The sequence below is a fragment of the Amblyomma maculatum genome, chromosome 3 (assembly GCF_055883805.1).
Source record: "Amblyomma maculatum isolate TAMU_Amacu chromosome 3, ASM5588380v1, whole genome shotgun sequence".
Taxonomy (NCBI): domain Eukaryota; kingdom Metazoa; phylum Arthropoda; class Arachnida; order Ixodida; family Ixodidae; genus Amblyomma; species Amblyomma maculatum.
In genome coordinates, this window is record NC_139346.1 from 188,281,940 (window position 1) to 188,301,413 (window position 19,474).

General features: G+C 48.1%; 1 protein-coding gene across 1 annotated transcript in view; it reads left to right on the top strand.

Annotated features, from left to right (window-relative positions):
- The window catches only part of LOC146197208 (uncharacterized), a 67,866-nt gene extending 48,835 nt beyond the window's left edge, over positions 1-19,031 (top strand). Inside the window, exons 3-8 of the mRNA XM_084599004.1 lie at positions 4,714-4,842; positions 7,059-7,199; positions 10,557-10,673; positions 12,580-12,689; positions 15,987-16,032; positions 17,963-19,031. Coding sequence (XP_084455130.1) covers positions 4,735-4,842; positions 7,059-7,199; positions 10,557-10,673; positions 12,580-12,689; positions 15,987-16,032; positions 17,963-18,706 — 1,266 coding nt within the window. The 5' untranslated portion in view covers positions 4,714-4,734 and the 3' untranslated portion in view covers positions 18,707-19,031. The remainder of the gene's footprint in view (positions 1-4,713; positions 4,843-7,058; positions 7,200-10,556; positions 10,674-12,579; positions 12,690-15,986; positions 16,033-17,962) is intronic.
- The last annotated feature ends 443 nt before the right edge of the window (positions 19,032-19,474 follow it).

Sequence of the window (19,474 nt, forward strand, 5' to 3'; positions counted from 1 at the left end):
TATACTCTGGGGACGCAAGGAGGAACCCTCACTTCCAGAATTAGGAGAAATCCTGCATCCAGATGACTGGGAGACCCTGCCGCGCAGCTCGGACCCGGGCATACAAGACCCGGATCTTCAAGCGCGCCTACGAGGCCGCCAACAGGATTGACCTGCTGGCCATCTAGTAGGGCAATGTAACTCGGCCCTACTATCCGGCTAAATAAAGGTTTCTTCTCTCTCTTTCTCTCTACCTGCCTCGATGTGCGAACGTCCCTCCCCACCTGCGCCGAAATGGTTTGGAAAAGCGTGCAGGCGCGAGACGCTGCGAGCTGGGCCCAAACAATCGCCGGTCAGGAGTGAGTTGATGGCAAAGCGACAGCAGCGCCCCTCTCCCCCCGCTTTTACTTTGCCCCCACTGCGGTAGATGGGTGACACCATAGAGCCAATATACACGCGCACGCGGAGATTTTAAATACTGCTAACCTTCTTCTTTTAGCAATGCAACGGTTAATAAAATTGCGTTTGCGTTTTTAAACACACTTCTGTGCGCATATGAAAACCAGCGCGTCCACTGACGCGTCTGTAGCAAGGAGGTTGCATACGCGGCACAAGTGGATCGTCTGCTACTTGCCTGCTTGAGATACGTCTGCAAATGCGGTGGCGTTAAAACGCAGACGCCGTTTTTTCTGATGCATTGCAGAAAAAAAAAAGGGTTAATAATATTTTAAAGTTTCCGCCAGGGTATTAGCAGTATTAGCTCTATGGCCTTGTCCATCTACCGCAGCGGGGGAGAGGGGCATTGCGGCCGCTTTGCGATTAACTCACGCCAGAACGACGATCGTTTTGGCCCACCACACCCCGCCGGGGTGGCGCAGTGGTTACGGCGCTCGGCTACTGTTCCCAAGGACGCGGGATCGAATCCCAGCCTCGGCGGCCGCTTCTCGATGGAGGCGAAAAGCAAGGTGCCCGTGTGCTGTGCGATGTCAGTGCACGTTAAAGAGCCCCAGGTGGTCGAAATTTCCGGAGTCCTCCATTACGGCGTCTCTCATAGCCTGAGTCGCTTTGAGACGTTAAACCCCACAAACCAACCAACCGCTTCGTACCACGCAGTTTTTCCCACCGCCCCCTAAACACATCCAGCGCGCGTTTAGCCAACGGCTTAGCTGCCTCGATGTGCGTGCGAACGTCCCCCCACCCTTGCGCCGCAATGGTTTAGTCTATAGTTCGGACTGAAGCCTATAGGGCGTAACTGAAGGAGGACATGGCGCTAGCATCTCTCATTCGTTGCCGATTGCAGACGCTCTCCCCGTTCTACGACAGCCTGCGAACGATGCGTCTGTTCTGTTATTAACTATCGTTTCTGGTTAGATAGTTTGACGGGATCGTAAGGCGACGATAAATTTTGAAAGTCAACGATGGCCTCCTTGAAAAAAATAGCCGCTGGTTTTGGAAATGACATGCAAGTGCTGCAGAAAAAGTTCCTAGCAGCAGAGACTCTTCGCTTCAAGGAGTTTTCAAGACTTTGGAGGGAGATGCAGTTCGCGCTCATCTTGTGGTAAGTTGAGGCAACACCACCTAGACGAACTTGAGGCCGTTGGTGACAGTGCTTGCAACAGTGAATGTAGCTTTATGTAACCTGCAACCATTGCGCCTTTCGTTTCAGCGGTCGGAAGGATGTCCGGGAAAGCCGTCTCGTGAGTACTATTATAGTGAACGTTCAGGCTTTGTCATGTCCATAGTCACGTTTTAAATTCAGCATGATTAGTACTTCGCGATAGCAAGACGACATTGCACTGCAACGGATGTCATTTCGAAGGGCACGAATATGTCCCGGAAACGCACAAATAAAAATGCTCGTCTGCCAGAAGCATCTTGACTCTTTACGGCGGGGCTGTGTCCGACATTGCGTGTGTGACTTAAGGCGATAGCCTTTAATGGCTCATGCTGTCGTGGACAAAGTGTGTCCCGCTTTTGAGGCGTTCATCTTCTCTAGCGTTCCTGCCATCTGCGATCCCACATTTGAACGCACGCCAAGGAACGCAACGTGACAGCCGCCGCAAAATTCGCTGGCAGGCTAGCCCCCGCCGCAAGCGGCGTTGACCTACCAGTCCCAGCCCCGTAGGCCAGGAATAGCCACCTTTCACAGAGCGCGCGTTCAATTGTGGCATTGTAGATGGCAGGAACGCTTTCCGCCTCGGCCAATCAGAACTCCTCAAAAGCGGGACACACATTGTCTACGACAGCATGAGCCATTAAAGGTTTTCGTCTTAAAAATTAGACGGTCTCTTAGATGTCTCTTAAGAGGAAAATGGCGGAAGTCTACCCTTCCTATCCTATACGTTGCCTCCCAACGTTACCCTCTTGCCGACAATGTATTTCAGCATGCATGGAGGCGATAAGAAATGCGTACAGAGCCACTGTGCACTCCGCTGTTCGCATTTGTTTTCATCGCGCTCTTACCTTAAGGTGAATAAAAAACGTTGAGCCGCTCATAAATACATCATGGGTGGCTATAGCGTCTGATTTTATCATGTACGATTCTATGCGTCTTTTTATTACCAGTCAGCTTACGTCCGTTATGAAAAAAAAAAAAGTCCGCAGCGATGAACGTAGGCAACGCACAGTTTGTATTCTTTATCATGGAAGTATGCATGTATTCACCTTTTTTTCCTAACGGAATGTGGGATGGAATCCCGGCCGCAAAGGGCGCTTTTCGATGGAGGCGAAAAGCTAGGTGCCCATATGCTGTGCTATTTCAGTACTCCCCTGATGGGGTTGGGACAGGTAGGTCACCGCCGCTTGCGGCGGGGGCTTGCCTGCCGCCAAATTTTTATCTGTTGTAGGCCGTCATTGCACCCGCCACCGCTTCGGTGGTGGACGACGGCTGTTGTTGAGGCGCGCGTCTCTCTCTCTCTCCCTCTTCTTTTTCTTCTCTATTTTCTCTTCTGTCTGCACGAGGCAGCGAAGGTGGCTCAGCTACAGAGCCAGTAGCAGACCCGTGCATTTTCTTTTCCTTCTTCCTACAGCAACAACAACAACAACATTTCAGTGCACGTTAAAGAACGTGCCGCGGTTATGACGTCTCGACTGGTGCTGACGTCATCAGGTGAATTTAACCCCGTCGGGCGTTCGATCCAGGCGTAACTGCGGCGCCATTCATTTGGCGCTTCCTCGAACGCTGCTCAGCAGACACAGTGCAGCAGGCATCAGCGGCGTTAAGTTAAGTTAAATTGGTTCACAGGAAGGGAAAGGCGCAGTAACTGTCACACTTGCTCTGTGGACACCCGAACCGCGCCGTAAGGGAAGGGAGGAAGGTGGGAGTGAAAGTGGAAAGAGAGAAAGAGGAGCCGTAGTGGAGGGCTACGGAGTAATTTCGACCACCTGGGGATCTTTAACGTGCGCTGACATCGCACAGCACACGACGCCTCTTCGTTTCGCCTACATCGAAACGCAGCCGCCGCGGAAGGCGCAGTATCCGTCACAATTCCCCGCGGACACCTTAACCGAGTCGTAAAGAAAAGTTGGAACCGATGCTTAACCATGTGTCTTGACTGTTGTCTACATGTGAAGTTGTATGACTTGGTTTGGTCTTTGTGCTTCCCAAAACGACCCCATGGCTATGTATAAGAGACGCCGTTTTGGAGGGCTCTGGAAATTTCGACCTCCTCGGGTTCTTTGAAGGGCCACTGTCCAGGGAAGGCCCTTTTAAGCAAAGGAGCCCAGTGTTTCGATCAGGTACCGGAGATAGTCTGTGCAAAATGCTACAGTGACACGCGCGCCGCAAAGCATCGAAAATACAATTCAAAGCTCTCTCATGTTCTCCTCTGGGAAGCCAGCTTCCCCGTTTCCTGCGCTGGCCCGACGGGCCACAGCAATGACGTACGTACCGGGAACGATGTCCATTGGTCCGTCTCGCTGACTGAAGAAGGATGGGTGTCTACCGCTCGCAGCGCGCTTTTCCCTCGCCACGACCAGACAATCCAGCGGCGCGCGCTCCCTCGACCGTTTTTTTTTTTCGCGCTCGCGGAGAGCCACGCCTCACCTCCCGCCAAACGCGGAGGAGGAAGGGTATTTGTATTACGGAGGCTAGACGACCTCTGGCAGGAGAGTGAAAAACCTTTGCGAGGGAACGGAAGGAGAGAAGCATGACAGAATCGGGTGATTGCGGTGGCTGTAACTGCGTTATTAGTTACTCTTTTCAAAAACATTTTGCGGCCTTGCGTTCTAGGGGCGAAGTCTCACAGTCACCGGGGAAGAAAATATTTTCGACCGGAGGGTGGACAGTGGGCCTTTAACATACGCAGACATCGCATAGTATATACGGGGGCCTTGCTTTTCGGCTCCATCAAAAAGCAGCCGCCACGGCATGGATTCGATCCCACTTTTTTGGGTACAGTGGTCAGTGTCCTAACTACTAAGCCACCGCTACGGAGCGAAGTTGTGTGACTGTTGCACCGGCAATCGTTGCGTATGATGTTTTCCGTGTTCTGATCATGTTACGGTTTGAACCTCATTGTCGGTCCCAGTGCACGTTAAAGAACCCCAGGTGGACGAAATTTCCGGAGTCCCCCACTACGGCGTCTCTCATAGCCTGAGTCGCTTTGGGACGTTAAACCCCACAAATCAAATCAAATCAATAATTTGTACGTGCCGCTGCTCTGACTGCTTTTTTATCGCCATTATATATATATTTGATGTGACCACTTACTGATTGCTCTTGATTTTTTGCAGTTTGTGGAGGAGATTTTCCCTATGGTTTTGAAGCTCTGGCATCCCACATGCACTTATCCCGAGAATGTGTTCGGCCTCTACATGCTCTACGCACTGTACGCCACCCAACCGCTGTGGCCGAAAACAAAGGTTGGTTGCAATGAAACTATTGATTGAGACGCTGATTAGCGTTGCTTTTGCTTCACGTAGGCGCGGGTCAGGCCGCAAACATATAGTGCCCATTGGCGGGCATGCATGGCGCTTTCGTTATGCTCTTGCTAGACCGAACACTTGACTGCGCGTCAGAGAACGGCGGCGCTTGAAGCCACAATCTGAACCGCGAGCACGTCGGTCTGTATAGCGTTTACGAGAAACGAGCTAGTTACACTTACCATGCGTAATCAGAACTTGCGTACTGCGCATACGATTCTAGTTTTTGATGTTCGGTAAAAGGTCGTTTCACATGCTGCGATTCCCGCCGCGTGTCGCAACGGTTTGCATCGCGGTCTGCGGCGGGGGAGCCCGTCGGTCGAGCCGTAGACCCGCAGACGTCTTGCGATCAGCTTTCGTCTGGTTGGAAGTGGCGTCGCTGCGGCCGCTCTGCGACCGACCAATAAGAAGTAAGTATGACGTGACGTCACTCCAGCGCTGGGCTGCTCGCATGGAGGAAAAAGTAGCTCGTGGTTTAGCTTGTGGTTAAACCTGGAGTTACGCGAAAGCTATCTGCACGGCTATGCTTAGGTTAGGCTTGAAAGTAAAGACAGGGCTTTTGCACATCGTAGTTTATGGTTTCAGCTTTATTTATGCCATTGGGGTCCCTTTTGACCACTAAAGTGCGATGAGGCGAAAGTTTTTATCGCGCGGTGGCCCGGAACCCACCTCTACGGTAGCTCTTTCTCTCTGTTTTCACTCTCACCTTCGAGATGACGCGATAGCGTAATCTACCAGCCAACATATAAATCCTCGCTTTAACCGAGCCGCATGAACGTGCCTGCGTGGCTTAGGGATAACGTGAATGCAAAGGTTTTGGAAGGTTGATTGTGATACCACCCTCTCATATGAAAGGACAGGCACGAGCTGGCAGTTTCTGCCAAACGTAATGTCCGGAAGCCCTACGTCCAGTTAGTGTTTTCTTCTTCTCCTCCTCCTCCTCCTCCTCCTCCTCCTCCTCTTCGGACAGGCACGGCGAAACGGCGAGACTGGCAAATGTAGCTCTGGCTACAAAAACTAAAAGAAAGCGTGCGCAGCCTCTAGAAAAGCCAACCTCCTTAAGAGCACCTTCTCTCTCGCGCGCGCGTGCAATTAGCACAATGAATCTTGGGAAGTTAGCCTACATAGTTACCAGACACAAAGACAGCAGGGCACACGGTATTCTTCGGTGACTTTGGATGCCCCAGCGGAAAGCTTGCCAGAGTGGACTGCTGAAAGTTGAGCATCTCGTCTTTACAAATGTTGCATTGTACTTCGTTTTTATCACGCTGTTGAGAACGGGCTCATCGGAAGACTACGGATTCAAAATAACGTTGCTTGCCTCGGTAACTGGCTGCAGAAGTACACGGTACATTTTGAAGTCTGCATTTCCCAAATGAAACAGACGATTTTCGTCTCGAACAATGCAAGCACATTTCCTACTATGTAGATCACAGCAAATGTTTCGTTTCTCGAGGAGTGTGCACAACAGGACACTTACCGATAAAGCGAAAGCACCGGACGGTATATCCGTATATTTCTAGCATCCCGGCACGCAGCATTTCGTAAGGCGCAGTTGAGGGGACCCAACCACACCTCGCGAAATAGACTGGTGCACTGTGTGGCGATCGCAGAGCATCAGCCCTAAAGGTCCAAAGTTTTGTACATCATTGGTCAAAGTTTCTAGCGCAGGCGTCGTGTAGCAAATGCATTCCTCCCCCCCCCCCCCCCCCGAGGGGAGCGTGCGGAACACCAACCGAAACCAGCTATCGTCTACCGCTTGCCGTGTCACGTGACGGCCAATTTCCCATGACGCTTTTCATTATACTTTTTACTCTATGCTTTTGCTGCTTTGACAATTACCCGAGCGGTTTCGTCGCCGTTCTCTGTCCTTCTCCTATCACCGCTCTCCCTCGGGGGACGCGTCTGCCTATCGTCTGCCCAAAGCCACCTCTGCCACCCGCCCAGCCCTGCATACCAGGGGAGGGGGCGCGGAAAAACTGATGCCCGCGTATCGGAGGCCTCTGACCGAATTCGCATGGCGGTTCGCTGCTTTTTAAAACCCTGCGCGAAAATCGCATGCTGCGGTATCACCGATTTCCCCGAACATTTTCGCTTCGCAGCATGTGAAACGACCCTATGAGACAGCGACTGATTTGTACAAAACGTATTTGCAGATAAGAGTGAGGCTGACCGAGTGGAACCACTTGGAGGATCTTCTCGCGAGGGCTACCAAGTTTCGCGACTTGGATGTCTGCTACGCCACCCACAGAATGCGTCTGGGACGCTGCTTTCACTTCGTCGCCTCCATAAAAAGGGTACGCGGAATCCTTCGTCAGAACATTTTTTTTTTTTAATTTTTGCATTCAAGCTCCGCCTTGTCGCGGCAGAGTTAATGGCTACCATTTGCGCGCTCTGCTTGTGGATCCTCGTTCGCTTCCCTTCACTTGGCTAGTCACTTGACCAGTGATCTTTTACGTGTGCCTCTAAATTAGCATACTGTCGCAAGATACGACATTATGTGAAAGACCGCCGCCCCCATCTCAAATGCGAAGCCCGAAGGGCCAGCACCTGCCAACTCGGCTAGGTCACATGGTCTAGTGACGTCATGAATATGTCAGCTGGTCACGGGGTCTAGTGATGTCATGCAACCCGACAACCAGTTAGTGCATGAACATATCAGCTACCAACCACCACCTGGCAGTGCCATGTACGCGATTTTTCGCTTACAAAGCTGGCGCAGGCAGTGCACCGACGCATACCGACGCCGAATTTTTCGGAGAACAAGGCCTTTACCATTATATATCGCGTTAATAGTGCACCACCACATAGTTCCGAACTCTAAACCGCGCAGCGCGTCAGCATATTTAGGATCGTCTGAAAGCGTTCTAAATGGCGACTTCCACACTGAAGCAGTTAGGATACCGCCTAAAAGGTTGCATTCCAGGGGAAGTTCTGAATTATTTGCCAAGCGGTAGTTTCCATTTCTAAGAGTGGCATCACCATAACGCTTCGAGGCATCCTAGTCGCTCTCGCGGGACGGAAGTGGTTCTTTTTGGAAACCAGCAGGAACAAAAAAAAAAAAAAAACCCTGCTTCACAGTCTCTATATAGTAAGGTGTATTGAATACACAGTAAGGTACATTGAAGCTGCCAGCGCAGTGTCCGAGTCTCCCGAGGCGCTACGCTCGGTTCTGGTGAGGCGGTGGGTGTGGATTCTGCCGGGAGTATCTGGAGGGGGCATAGGTGATTCTTCAGGTTTCCATCCGATCCGTGTCCTTTGCCCGGCGGGATGGCGACATAGCATCCTCGCCTCCTCGGCGGCGGGGGCTAAAATGTGTCGTCGCTGGCCAATATTGCTTCCTCGATTGGGGGCAAAAGCAGGCTTCAGACGAGTCCAGTTGAACGACCGACAGCTGTGTGCTCATAAGTAGATGAGCTGCGCTTGAGTGATCTCACTAAGCTTATATATATCTTTTAGAGTAAAGCATAATATAATAGTATAGTATTATATATAAGCTATAGTAAAGCAGCCAGAACCCTGGCTGACTCAGAGTATCGTCGAAGCGAACTATATTTCGATCAATGAGATGTCCAACTGAACTGTTCGTGACGATGCCGAAGCGAAAGCGATAGATGGTTGGTTTTGTTTTTGTTTTTTGGGGGTTTAACGTCCCAAAGCGACTCAATCTATGAGAGACGCCGTAGTGGAGGACACCGGAAATTTCGACCACCTGTTGTTCTTTAACGTGCACTGACATCGCACAGCACACGGGCGTCTAGCTATGGACCTGCCTGCTTTGGAATAAGGCAAATAACTTGTGCGGGGGTCATATAACAGTGAAACGCTGACCGAAACCGATGAAGTTGTAGGTCGTGGTTTGCTTCGCCGAAAATTTCAGAGCAATATAAGCACTCCAGCCTTTTTTTTTTCTTTTTTGAGTCCTATGAACTATGCGAGTAATGAGAAAGAAGCGCTGTCATGCTTACTGACGGCTTGTGCATGTGGGTATGTGCCATAAGTTATTTGGACAACAACAACAACAATGTGCTGCGAGGACTTGTGGCTATGTGTATAGGTCTCTTGTCCAGTTTGCGTGACGCCTGCAAGACATGCCATGAACAATGGAAGTCAGATGTGCCACCCACCCACCTTGTTTCCCTTGTTTACTGCTAAAATATTTAAAAAAAAAATATGGCCGATTTGAATAGTTAATCAAATACGAAGTAGGTGCGTAGCACCGCTTATCCCCGCTATACCTTTCATGCATACACTTCAGCGATTTACACTCTCTCCAAAATCTTCCCTCAGCTCACGCAAGAGGTGGCCAGCAGTCACAAAGACAAACAGCGCGGCGGTTGCGCTTCCAAAACACACAACACACAAACCTAAGGCCCAAACATCGTTGTGCTTCAGCACGTCGAGCCCGGCGAACCTGCGCCGCAATGCCAGATGGACCGGCTTCGTCCATTGCGACGCGAAGCAAATGCATACACGCTTGTGCAACGCTGCCCTGGGACGGCCGCCACGTCCGCAACTGACACGCCCCTCTCTCACTGTCTTACTCTCAAACTGGGTGCATCATGCTGTCGCTCCGCCCTCTCAGTTAGGGTGGCTAGAATGGGGCTAGAGCCACCCTACCTCAGTGTTAGATCGCGGGATGTAGGCGTCGCCACTTTCCCTTCCTCCTCTCAAGTTCACGGAGAGATGGATGGACAGAGAAAGAGAGAAGCTTCTACTACAGCTCCGCGGCTGCTCCACCTCCTCAATGCTGAGACGCGCGCGTAGCCACCTTCTCTTTCTCCGCTTCAAGTTCACGAAGAGAGAGAGAGAGAGAGTGAGCGGCTTCGGATAGACCCCGGCGAAATCCGTGATTGCGGCTAGTAGTGTACGCACTAACTCATCCTTTAAGAATATGACGCGAGATAGTTACCAGCCTTCTTCTTCTTCTTCTTCGTCTTCTTCTTCTTCTTCTTCTTCTTCTTCTTCTTCGTCTTCTTCTTCTTCTTCTTCTTCTTCTTCTTCTTCTTCTTCTTCTTCTTCTTCTTCTTCTTCTTCTCCTCCTCCTCCTCCTCCTCCTCCTCCTCCTCCTCCTCCTCCTCTTCGGCTGGTCAAGGTCAAGCGTGGCGTCCGCCGGGGATACGCGACAGCTCGAAACCTGGCGCAGTATTGCTATGTCGCAATAAAAATAACAATAGATGAGCACTGGCAAGTGACTCGATCGGTGCTTCGTCAACATGTACGGCTGTCGAGCTTGGCCTCATCTGCACGCTCATTAGGACGCGGCAACATGCAAATGTGCATTTTCCCGCAAGGGTATTTTTTTGTCCGCTGCAGCACTAGGTTAGGATATCATGCGCTGTACGCAAGGTACCGTTAGCGTTCTCTATAATTGAAGCATCGGGGCCAATTAGACTGAACGGGCCACGTACCGTCCAAGACAGACAGGGCTTACCCGGGTCTGGCCCTATCCTGAGTCGGTGGGCATACTGTGGGCCTGAGCAAAGTCCGTGAGTTGGGAAGGGTCGGGCACGGGTTTTCGGGCCCGGTAACGCACGTGTAACGTATAAGCTCGTATTAAATGCAAAACGGTATGGGTAGCTCCTGCAGATTTATTTTTAGGGGCCCTATTTATTGCCTTGATGATGGAATGCGCCATTTACGGTTTGTTGCAGAGGAGTCCGATAATGTTGGACTTTGAGGATGTTGAAGCAAGCGAACAGGACCTGCGCCTGCGCCAAGACGTGTTTTCCAACGTGGAAAAGATTTGTGCCGATGGGGGAACCCTAAAGGTACGACGCAAAACGAGATTGAACTTTCTGACTTCTCGAATAGGAGCACCTGCATACGTGTGCCGGCGTTTCGCGGTGCTGTTTTACAGATACGATTTTTTTTCCGTTCTTTCTTTTCTTTTTGATGTATTCATCACCGCATCGGTTTCTTCAGCCCAGAAACGAGAAAAAGATAAGGTTTTTTTTTTCTTTTTTTTTTCTGCTCCGGTCACTCGGCATTCTACGCTTGTGTTTAGTTATTGGGAAACAGCATTTTTGTATAGACCAGTGTTTTACTATATTTGGAAGCTCTTTTATTTACTTTTGGTCAACTTGGCTGCTGCTTTGGTTAGACTATACTGGTGAAGACTTTTCATATGTGCCTGATTTTTCCAGTATCTTATCCGAACCAACACTGGATATCTGCTATATATGTTTCTCTATAGTGGCAGTAAGCACTGTTGTGATACACAAGGGCAGGAATCGTAAACAATTTAGAACTCATGGCTTGAGCCACAGGCTACGGGCACAATATTAAAAATTACAGGGTCTCTTAAGATAGCTCTTAAAAGGTGAACTGGTAAAGCCTTGTAGTAGTAGTAGTCAGTCATTTTAGCCTTTATTACTCATTAATAAGCATTTTATTCATTTTTAATCAATTGTAGTCGTTAAAATTGATATTATAGACATATTGGTCATCAACTCATCAGTAGTCATTTCATTGGTTACTACTTATTGCTATGCATTTTTGTCATTTCTAATATTGGTCATTACAATAGTCATTAGCAGGTCATTTTAGTCATTACTACTCATTTTAAGCATTGTTAGTGATCTCTAATCAATTGTAATCGGTACAAGTCGTAGTTAGACATATTGGCAATTACAAGCCATTAGTAGGCCATCTAATAATTACTACTAATTAGTAAGCATTTTAGTAATTTGTAATAAATTGTTGTCGTTGGAAGCCGTTGTATTGGCTATTGCAAGTCATTAGTAGTAATTACAAGTCATCAGTAGGTCATTTTAGTGATTGCTACTCATTACTAAGGATTTTTAGTCATTTCTGATCAATTGTCATTACAAATGGTCGTTAGACATACGGTTCATTATTAGTATTTAGTAGTGATTATAACCTCCACCAATCGCTATTATAACCTCTAATTATCACTAACGATCATTTTCCCTTATTTATTCTGTCGTCACACGGCGCGACATTTCCCGGTGACGCGTCCGGTTGTCACTTTCTGCCGACGCACCTTGAAAGGCTTTCGTCTTTAAAACCACTGGAAGAATTTGAAATATTTGGGTGAACCTTAGAGATATTTTCTGGGCGTCGGAAATAATTGGCATGTGCGCAGCAGCATTTTAATAGCTCAGGTTTCTGCGTCGACAGTAAGAGTTGGCCGTAATATAATAACCACGTTTCCGCAGCATGTTTTTGCGGACTGTTCCGCTTTCTGAAAATTACACGTATAAACTATCCCTACTGATTTACGCGGCGGTCGCTACTATAGCGATCAGCAAATTGCGCTGTAGTTGCTGAACGTTATTGAAAGGACGCCTCTTTTTCTTTTTTTCTTTATTGAAGGGTGGGTGTGCAACCCATGCAACTAAATATACCTTGGTATATATAGTGTTTTCACCCTATAATTCCCGAGCACGGATCTAGTGTGAACGGCTTTTATATCAACCCAACATTGCGAAGCAGCGATAAATGGCTCAGTTTTTAATAGTAGCCAATAAATAGTTCACAGAAAGTTAGGTGGGCGGATGAGGTTAAGAAGTTCGTAGGGGTCAAGTGGATGCAGCTAGCACAGAACCGGGTTATTTGGAGAAATATGGAAGATGCCTTCGCCCTGCAGTGGAAATAGTCAGGCTGATTATGATGATGAGTAATTCGCAATGCTGAAATGTTTGCCCACTACAGGCGCTTTCGGCAACGCATCAGGCGTACATGGAGCTGAAGTCGCGGCAAACAGATCCTTCTGTGAGAAACCTCTCCATGGTCAAGGACAACATCTTTGAAGGAATCATAAAGTGAGTTCAGCTTCGGCACACATTGAGAAAGGCTTTGGAAAGCATTCCATGTGGGCGTCGGGTGTGCTAAATTAGGCTTCCAAAAATTTTCCCGACACAGTACGTTACAGAACAGTCGCTCTTATCTTGCATGCAAATAGTGCGTGTAGAACAGCACGCCGCCCAAAATGGGAAAATAATCGCCACCCTTGGTTTCTTAGCTCAAATGGTTATATTAAGCATATTAGTGACCGCATTTAGAGCGCAAGTTACTATTGGAAACAGAGGAGAACACATTCCCGGAATTTCCCATTTCTCAGGTTTCTCACGGTTTCTCACAGTTTCGAACACAGTCAGTGTAATAACGCGGAAGAGACGGGCCGGTCGGTGCGGTGCCGCGAGATGACATTTAAAATTGTGCTGACCGCCCAAGAGTTGTTTTTCTTTCCTTTTATTGCGAAAGCAATACTGCTAGCACTTCGAGCCTTTGGCGTGTCGTGGCGCCTCAATATATGACCTTTCACGTGACCGTGTGACGTCACGCCAGACCCGAGAGACGGGGCCCCAGCTCGCGCCATCGGATAGTGGCGGTGAATCCTTACAGGAGCCGCAGCGGTGACGTCACGCCAGACCGACAGGCGGGGACTCGCGCCATCGGATCGTGGCGGCGAATCCATGCACGGCGCTGTGTCGCAGCCGAGAGAGGGCGCTCGCTGTTTGTGACGTCACGCTAGAAGGATAAATGGGGCTGTGGCTCAGCTCCTCGCAGTAGTCTGGGCGCAGCCGCCGAACAAGGCGTAGCCAAGGGTATTGCTTTCACAATCTTCCAGGCTTAACCAAGCTAAGCCTTCAGCCAACTTTTTTTCCTTGCTCTTGCATATGCAGACGACACTTGACAAGGCTGTACTATTTGTAGCATGCATTTTTTGAATATTTTTTTCTACGAATATTTGTGGCCATGGGGATTTATATCACTACATATATGTGCAAGGGGAGGCGGCTACCCCGGCCCATTTTACGTAAGCTCTTGTTACATTTAGTTTAACGGCCCAGCGTAGACGTATGCAGGCCGATTTACCGAATCCCTCCTGCACACGTGTATTTGGAATAAGTATGGGAAGGCGCGACTACTGTACGTGTACAGCAGTATTTTTCTGAAGTTTTATTGAGATCAAGGTTCGTAGCCAGTACAATGCATTTGTTTGTTTCTGCACTTCTTTATTTTTACGTTGTTTTTATAACTTTGCGCATGTGGTCGAAGTCGAAATTCCCTTGCTTTGAGCGCACTGCGTCTGGTACGGAATTTACGCGGGTAGTCGCTTTGAGGGAACTAATATTGCTGCTTGGAAGCCGAGGCGTTAAAAGGGGTTTGCTCTCCCCATGCTTTCTTCGCTTGCACATTTGTTGTATCCGGCCAGCGCATCAGCGTAGGCTTAGCGTTCCTTGCAGCATGCTTATAGTGCCCCCTTTCTTGCTGTGAACGCGTGAGCGTGTAGTAATAGTCTGTGCACAAGCGCTGCACTTGCGCGACAAAAAGTGCTGTGGAACTAAACAGCGGAAATGCAGGAAGGGTCCGGGATGATGCATCGCTCATATCGCTAGTGTTCACGTGTGCAGAACATGAACGTCGGGTTTTGCTTGCCCCGAATGCATGATTATATACTGTGGGGTTCTCTGTTTTCCATTATTGCGAGAGGATGTTTTCATTCTCACTCGTAGGCAGCATCGATAGAGAAAGAGAGAGAAGGCAGAGAGGTTAACCAGGAAAGCTTCCGGTTTGCTACCCTGCACTGGGGAAGGGGAATTAGGAGTTTAAAGGAGATAGATAGAAGAGAATGATAGGAAAGGTAAGGCGGCGAGGAGCACAGTCACAGTTTCTCAATCAAGTTTGTGTCTCTCATAAAACACATAAGTGCTTTGAAGGCTTTGCCGTTAGACGCCTTCTGTGGCCATGGGCCGAGGATTTTCTCCTCTGTGAAAGGACGGCTGTCAAGATGGTCCAGAGCCGAACGCAGCATCGATAGCTCCAGACTACTTCTACGAGAAGACTTGCTTCACGCATCTTGCGAGCTGCATGCAGTATATAGACGTGTAGCTATTGAAGTGCATCCATTTCCACCTGTCATTTCATTTCCTCGTATTTTATAATTGGGTTGCGGGAATATTTTTTCGCTCTCGGTAGGAAAAAAAAAAAGAAAACGACGGTTATGCGCGTATTCAAATGTAAATCACATCTCTCGTGTATAACATTGTTCAGCTGCTTACTGGGTCGGCGCGTGCTTTTATAATGTATGCGGCAATACTAAGTCGGAGAGAAGGCTTTCCGAGTCTTAAGTTTAGAGCGCAGGACACAATACAGAAACTTTGGACCACGTGTGCCCATCTGACATTTCGCTTCGCTGTATGCCGATGCTGATCGCACAGCTACTCTCTGCGAACCACCGTCAACTGAAAACGGATTCGAGCGCGTGACGCCGCGGTTACGATAACTTCAAAATAAAACAGCGAATATGCTCGTCTTGGCTATGGTGGCTAGAACTTCTAGCCACCATATCTTGGCTTTTCCATGTAACTGCTCCAAAGACAATAGTTCAAATGCGGAAAAGTTCTGATTATTAAGCGTGTTTGTGCAGCGACCCACAAAGGGCGGCGCAGTTACCATGCATACCAAAACACTGCCAATAGTGTTGCGTCACTGTGATTTCTACTTGTTCTTTGTTTTTTATTGATACTTTAAGTGTTTCACGTGCTGTTTTATGCCGCATTGATATATATGTAGTTGTTATTATTGTAATGTGTACACTCTGTTACTGCACATGTAACTAATATTGTGAATTCTTTGTGCAGACTGCTGTCAACTCTTTTGTAGGATGCGTCTACCTCTGTCAAGCCTTTTTTTCTCAGTGCACTGAACATCTTCATGGTGCTAAATAACTTGAAATTGGATTGAATTAATTAAGGGTTTAACGGCCATTTCTTCTTTAGCTCACTGAGCGTTTTTGTTGTCTCTAGTGAATGACGCGTCACAGTTTGACAAATTTGAGTGTCATGTACTAACAGTGTACGGAAAGAACGTGATGTGTGCTAAGGCAGTTCTCTTCTCAATGGACTCTCGATTGGGGAAAGTGCGGGGGGGGGGGGGGGGGGGGAGGGGGCTACCATTACGCTGTGAACAGATATGCATGTCAAATCGCAACTGGTTCATTTTTTTCCTACATTCTAAGCGGATGCAAAGCGGAGGGCACTTATGAACGTGTGCTTATTGCAAGGCGCGCATTCGTGGGTATCGAATTTCATAGAAAATGTTCCTTTTCGCAGGGAGTTTACAGACCTTCAAGCCGAGTACAAAGTCAAACAAGAAAAGGTAATGAGCTTGTCCATACAGGTTTTGACATATTTACTTCGTGGGCGTCAATAGGGGTGAAATTTCTTGGGGAGCAAATACATAGGGATTATAAAAGTCGGTTTAGCTTATCATCTATTCTCTTGATTAAAGGTGCTGGTCCGGGTTGGCATGCAATGTTTTGAGAAAGTGAGTTAACTGCAACACTGTACCACTGAAAGTATTCGCTTTCTGCAAGATAGTCATGTGGACCGGTCAGTCGATGCGGTTAACCCTTAGTTTTTCCCTCGCAGTTATAGAGCGCCGTTCGTCTCAAGCAGAAAGAAACAGCAATGGACCTACAAAACAGGATACTTAATGTGATGTCGATGTGCCACGTTCAGAAGCCACTCAGATGAACGCCGTTTCATGATTGGCATGCAGTGGTGTGGGCGTTAAAAAGGCGTGCACCTGGCAGCGTATACCGCGGAAGCACTGCTGCTGTGTCTTCGAAATAACGTAGAATATCTAAAGAAAGCACAAACAAAATAAGGGGGTGTGCATTTGGTGATCTTCTTAATAAACACGCTGGTGTTCCCGTTTACATGCATTCATTAGCATACGTGCAGTCGTAACCTACCACCCTATGCGAAATACCCATCATATATATAAAACCCTACTTTCTCCAACTCGTACGAACGTCCCTACCTCGCCTAGAAAAGGCGTGTCTTCTGACTGGGAATTTAAAGGTCTCGGTGGGTTACATTCTCGCTTCAAGCATGTTGTCTAAATTGGCAGCTCCTGCCATTTCGGCCATCATCGTAAGATTCCACTATAATGGTCAACTATTAAGGTATACTGCGATACTTGCGTACGGAACTCTTGTTTAAGAAAGTATGCCATTTTACCCGCTCATCAAATTTACTAATTTCGTCCTTTGCAGTACATGCACCATAATAGACTGTATGCTGCTCCACCTGGTAGACCTATTAACGTAGGACCTAAGAACACAAAGAAAACTTTCATCTAGCTGTTACTCGGACCAACTATGGACAACTGAAATTAAGTTTTCAGGCGCCATCAACAACCCAACACCAAATGTGCAATTTTCATTGGCGCCTGGGGTATTTAAAGAGAAATTAAGACAATATTAGTTTTAAATGAGTATCCTGCATAGTTTCATGGATCGTAGTCGCTGTAGTTGTTTTTCTCATATGCAACCTTCTTTTGTGTAAATATTTCCTGCTACGAAACGTATGTTACTGAGTGCGTGGTCTGTTGATTTGAATCCAGAAATGAATAGTGCATGTGTTGATACCTTTGATATATCGTATGTAAGTGTTGCATTATGCTTGTTTTATGTGTTATATACACAAGAGGTGTGTGCTTTTGTCTGCTGCTGTCTGTATTTGGGAGCCAAGGCCCAGTCAGGCTTGCCGCCTTTTACCCTGACTTCCCCTTTCTTTTGGAAAGAAAGAAACAAACCCCAACTTAATCACAGATTCTATTTCTCGTATTTGTCCTAAAAAGTCTGTCATTGACTTTTTTTTTTTATGGCAGTAAGCTACTCGCTACGAGCGAAGCACCAACTTTAAGAGGACGACTTTGCCGCTTATCGCACATTAAATCATTTCCATCAGTATGTTGATGACAGTATCAACAATATATCGGCAGTTGCCTCATGAATAAAAGTATACAACAATGTCCAAGAAAGTTGGACTCGAAATGCTTCGCGATGTTTATGGAACTATGAAGAGTTTAAACACAGGCACCAAAACTCTTCGGCATTTATGATGGCGTCGCGTCACTGCCATTTTACTAGCAGCGTCTGTGTGATGCTTAACAACGTATTTCAGGCACTATTGGCGACATTTAGCTTGATTTCTTTAACTAATTCTCACGTCATGTTAATTGTCTATCTTTTTTCGTTACGTATCCGGTGCCTTATGTTTTTTTAACTCTGTTGCTCCAGAAACCTGCTATCACGAGCACCGACGAGAGCGAGGAGGGGTTCAGCTCAGACGATGAGCACGGCGCAAGTTCTCGACGCAGGGCATTGCGCCAGCAGGCGTACCGCACCAAGTCCGAGACACACAAGGAAAGGCGATCTCATCAGCTATTGGATGAGCTGTTGGACGAAGAGAGCTGCTCAGATTCGGCCAAGGAGTCTGTGCCGCCAGCAAGAAATGAAGCATTCCCAAAGAGGAAGTCCGCATCATCTACGTCAGGCGCCAGCAAAAGCCGCATTAAGAAAGAACCAGGTTCCGTCAGAGCTTCTGTGCCGTCTGCAGTAAAGGAAGAGGGGTTGAGTGAGCCCGGAACATCTGCATCAGATGCTGGAAAAATCAAGAAGAAGAAAGAGGCAGCCTCGCTCGAGGCCTCTCTGATGCCGGCGTTGGAGCAAGCAGGCCAGACAAGTGACCTTAGAGCAGATGCATCAGGTGCTGGCAAAAGCCGCAAGAAGAGAAACTCTACAATCCGCAAGAAGAAAAACTCATCTTCGACAGAAACATCTGTGCCGCGTGGAGTAAAACAAGAAGGCCAGGGGAGCAAGTCTGGAACATCTGGGGCAGGCAGTGGAAAAGGCCGGAAGAAGCAACGTTCAGGTTCGGCCAAGGCCTCTGAGCCGTCTGCAACGAAGCGAGTCGGCAAAAAGAAAAAGCCTGAAGCGTCTGCGCCAGCTGCTGTCAAAATCGAAGAGAAGCAAAGCGAATGAGAGCACCATTCATTCGCATCAAGTTGGCCTCTCAAATGGTAGCCTTTCTAAGCCAGGAAAGGTTTGGCGAAAAGTTCGTCGTGCATGACTTTTCGCCTTAATGCGCGTATAGCTTTTTGTGTGTTAAAAATGTTTATAGGCTGCGAGCAATGCAGCCAGTAGCCGCTTCTTCTCATGCATTCATGCATACGGGTGTTATTTGCGTTTATCTGCAGTTCCTGATAAGAATGAGAGCTGTGCGTTTGTAGGCTGCTAGTGCAACAGCTTGCAAGTAATGAGAAATCAGGGGTGACCTAACCTGCTTGATATTTTGCAGAATTTTTCCCGTTAGTGCGTGGAATTATGAATAAAGCGTTGTGTTCTTCCTGTTGAATGTGGTTTTTAATGCCTTCGCTCGTTGTCGCCGAATGTGCCCGGAGCTAAGGTGTGAACCGTGGGTGGAGAGGAGGCGAATTCCACTGCAGGTGAGATCACGTAGGGAGAGGGAATGTGGGTGGGAGGTGAGGGTTGGGGAGAGGGAAGTCGAGCTCGTAGCGATTTGTTGAAATAAAACATTGGACAGAGAGACACTTTAGATTACTTGCATGTGAGAATGCGAAAGCATTCTAATGATTCATTATAATGAGTAATGTTTCCACACGCACTGTATCTTAATGAGCTGCTATCATGGTGACATTAGCTCAAATGCCGGCGGTAGCGCCGTCAGGTAGCACGAAATTCAGCGCATCTATTGGTGCCCAGCCGTGTCATCTGTCGACTACATCTGTC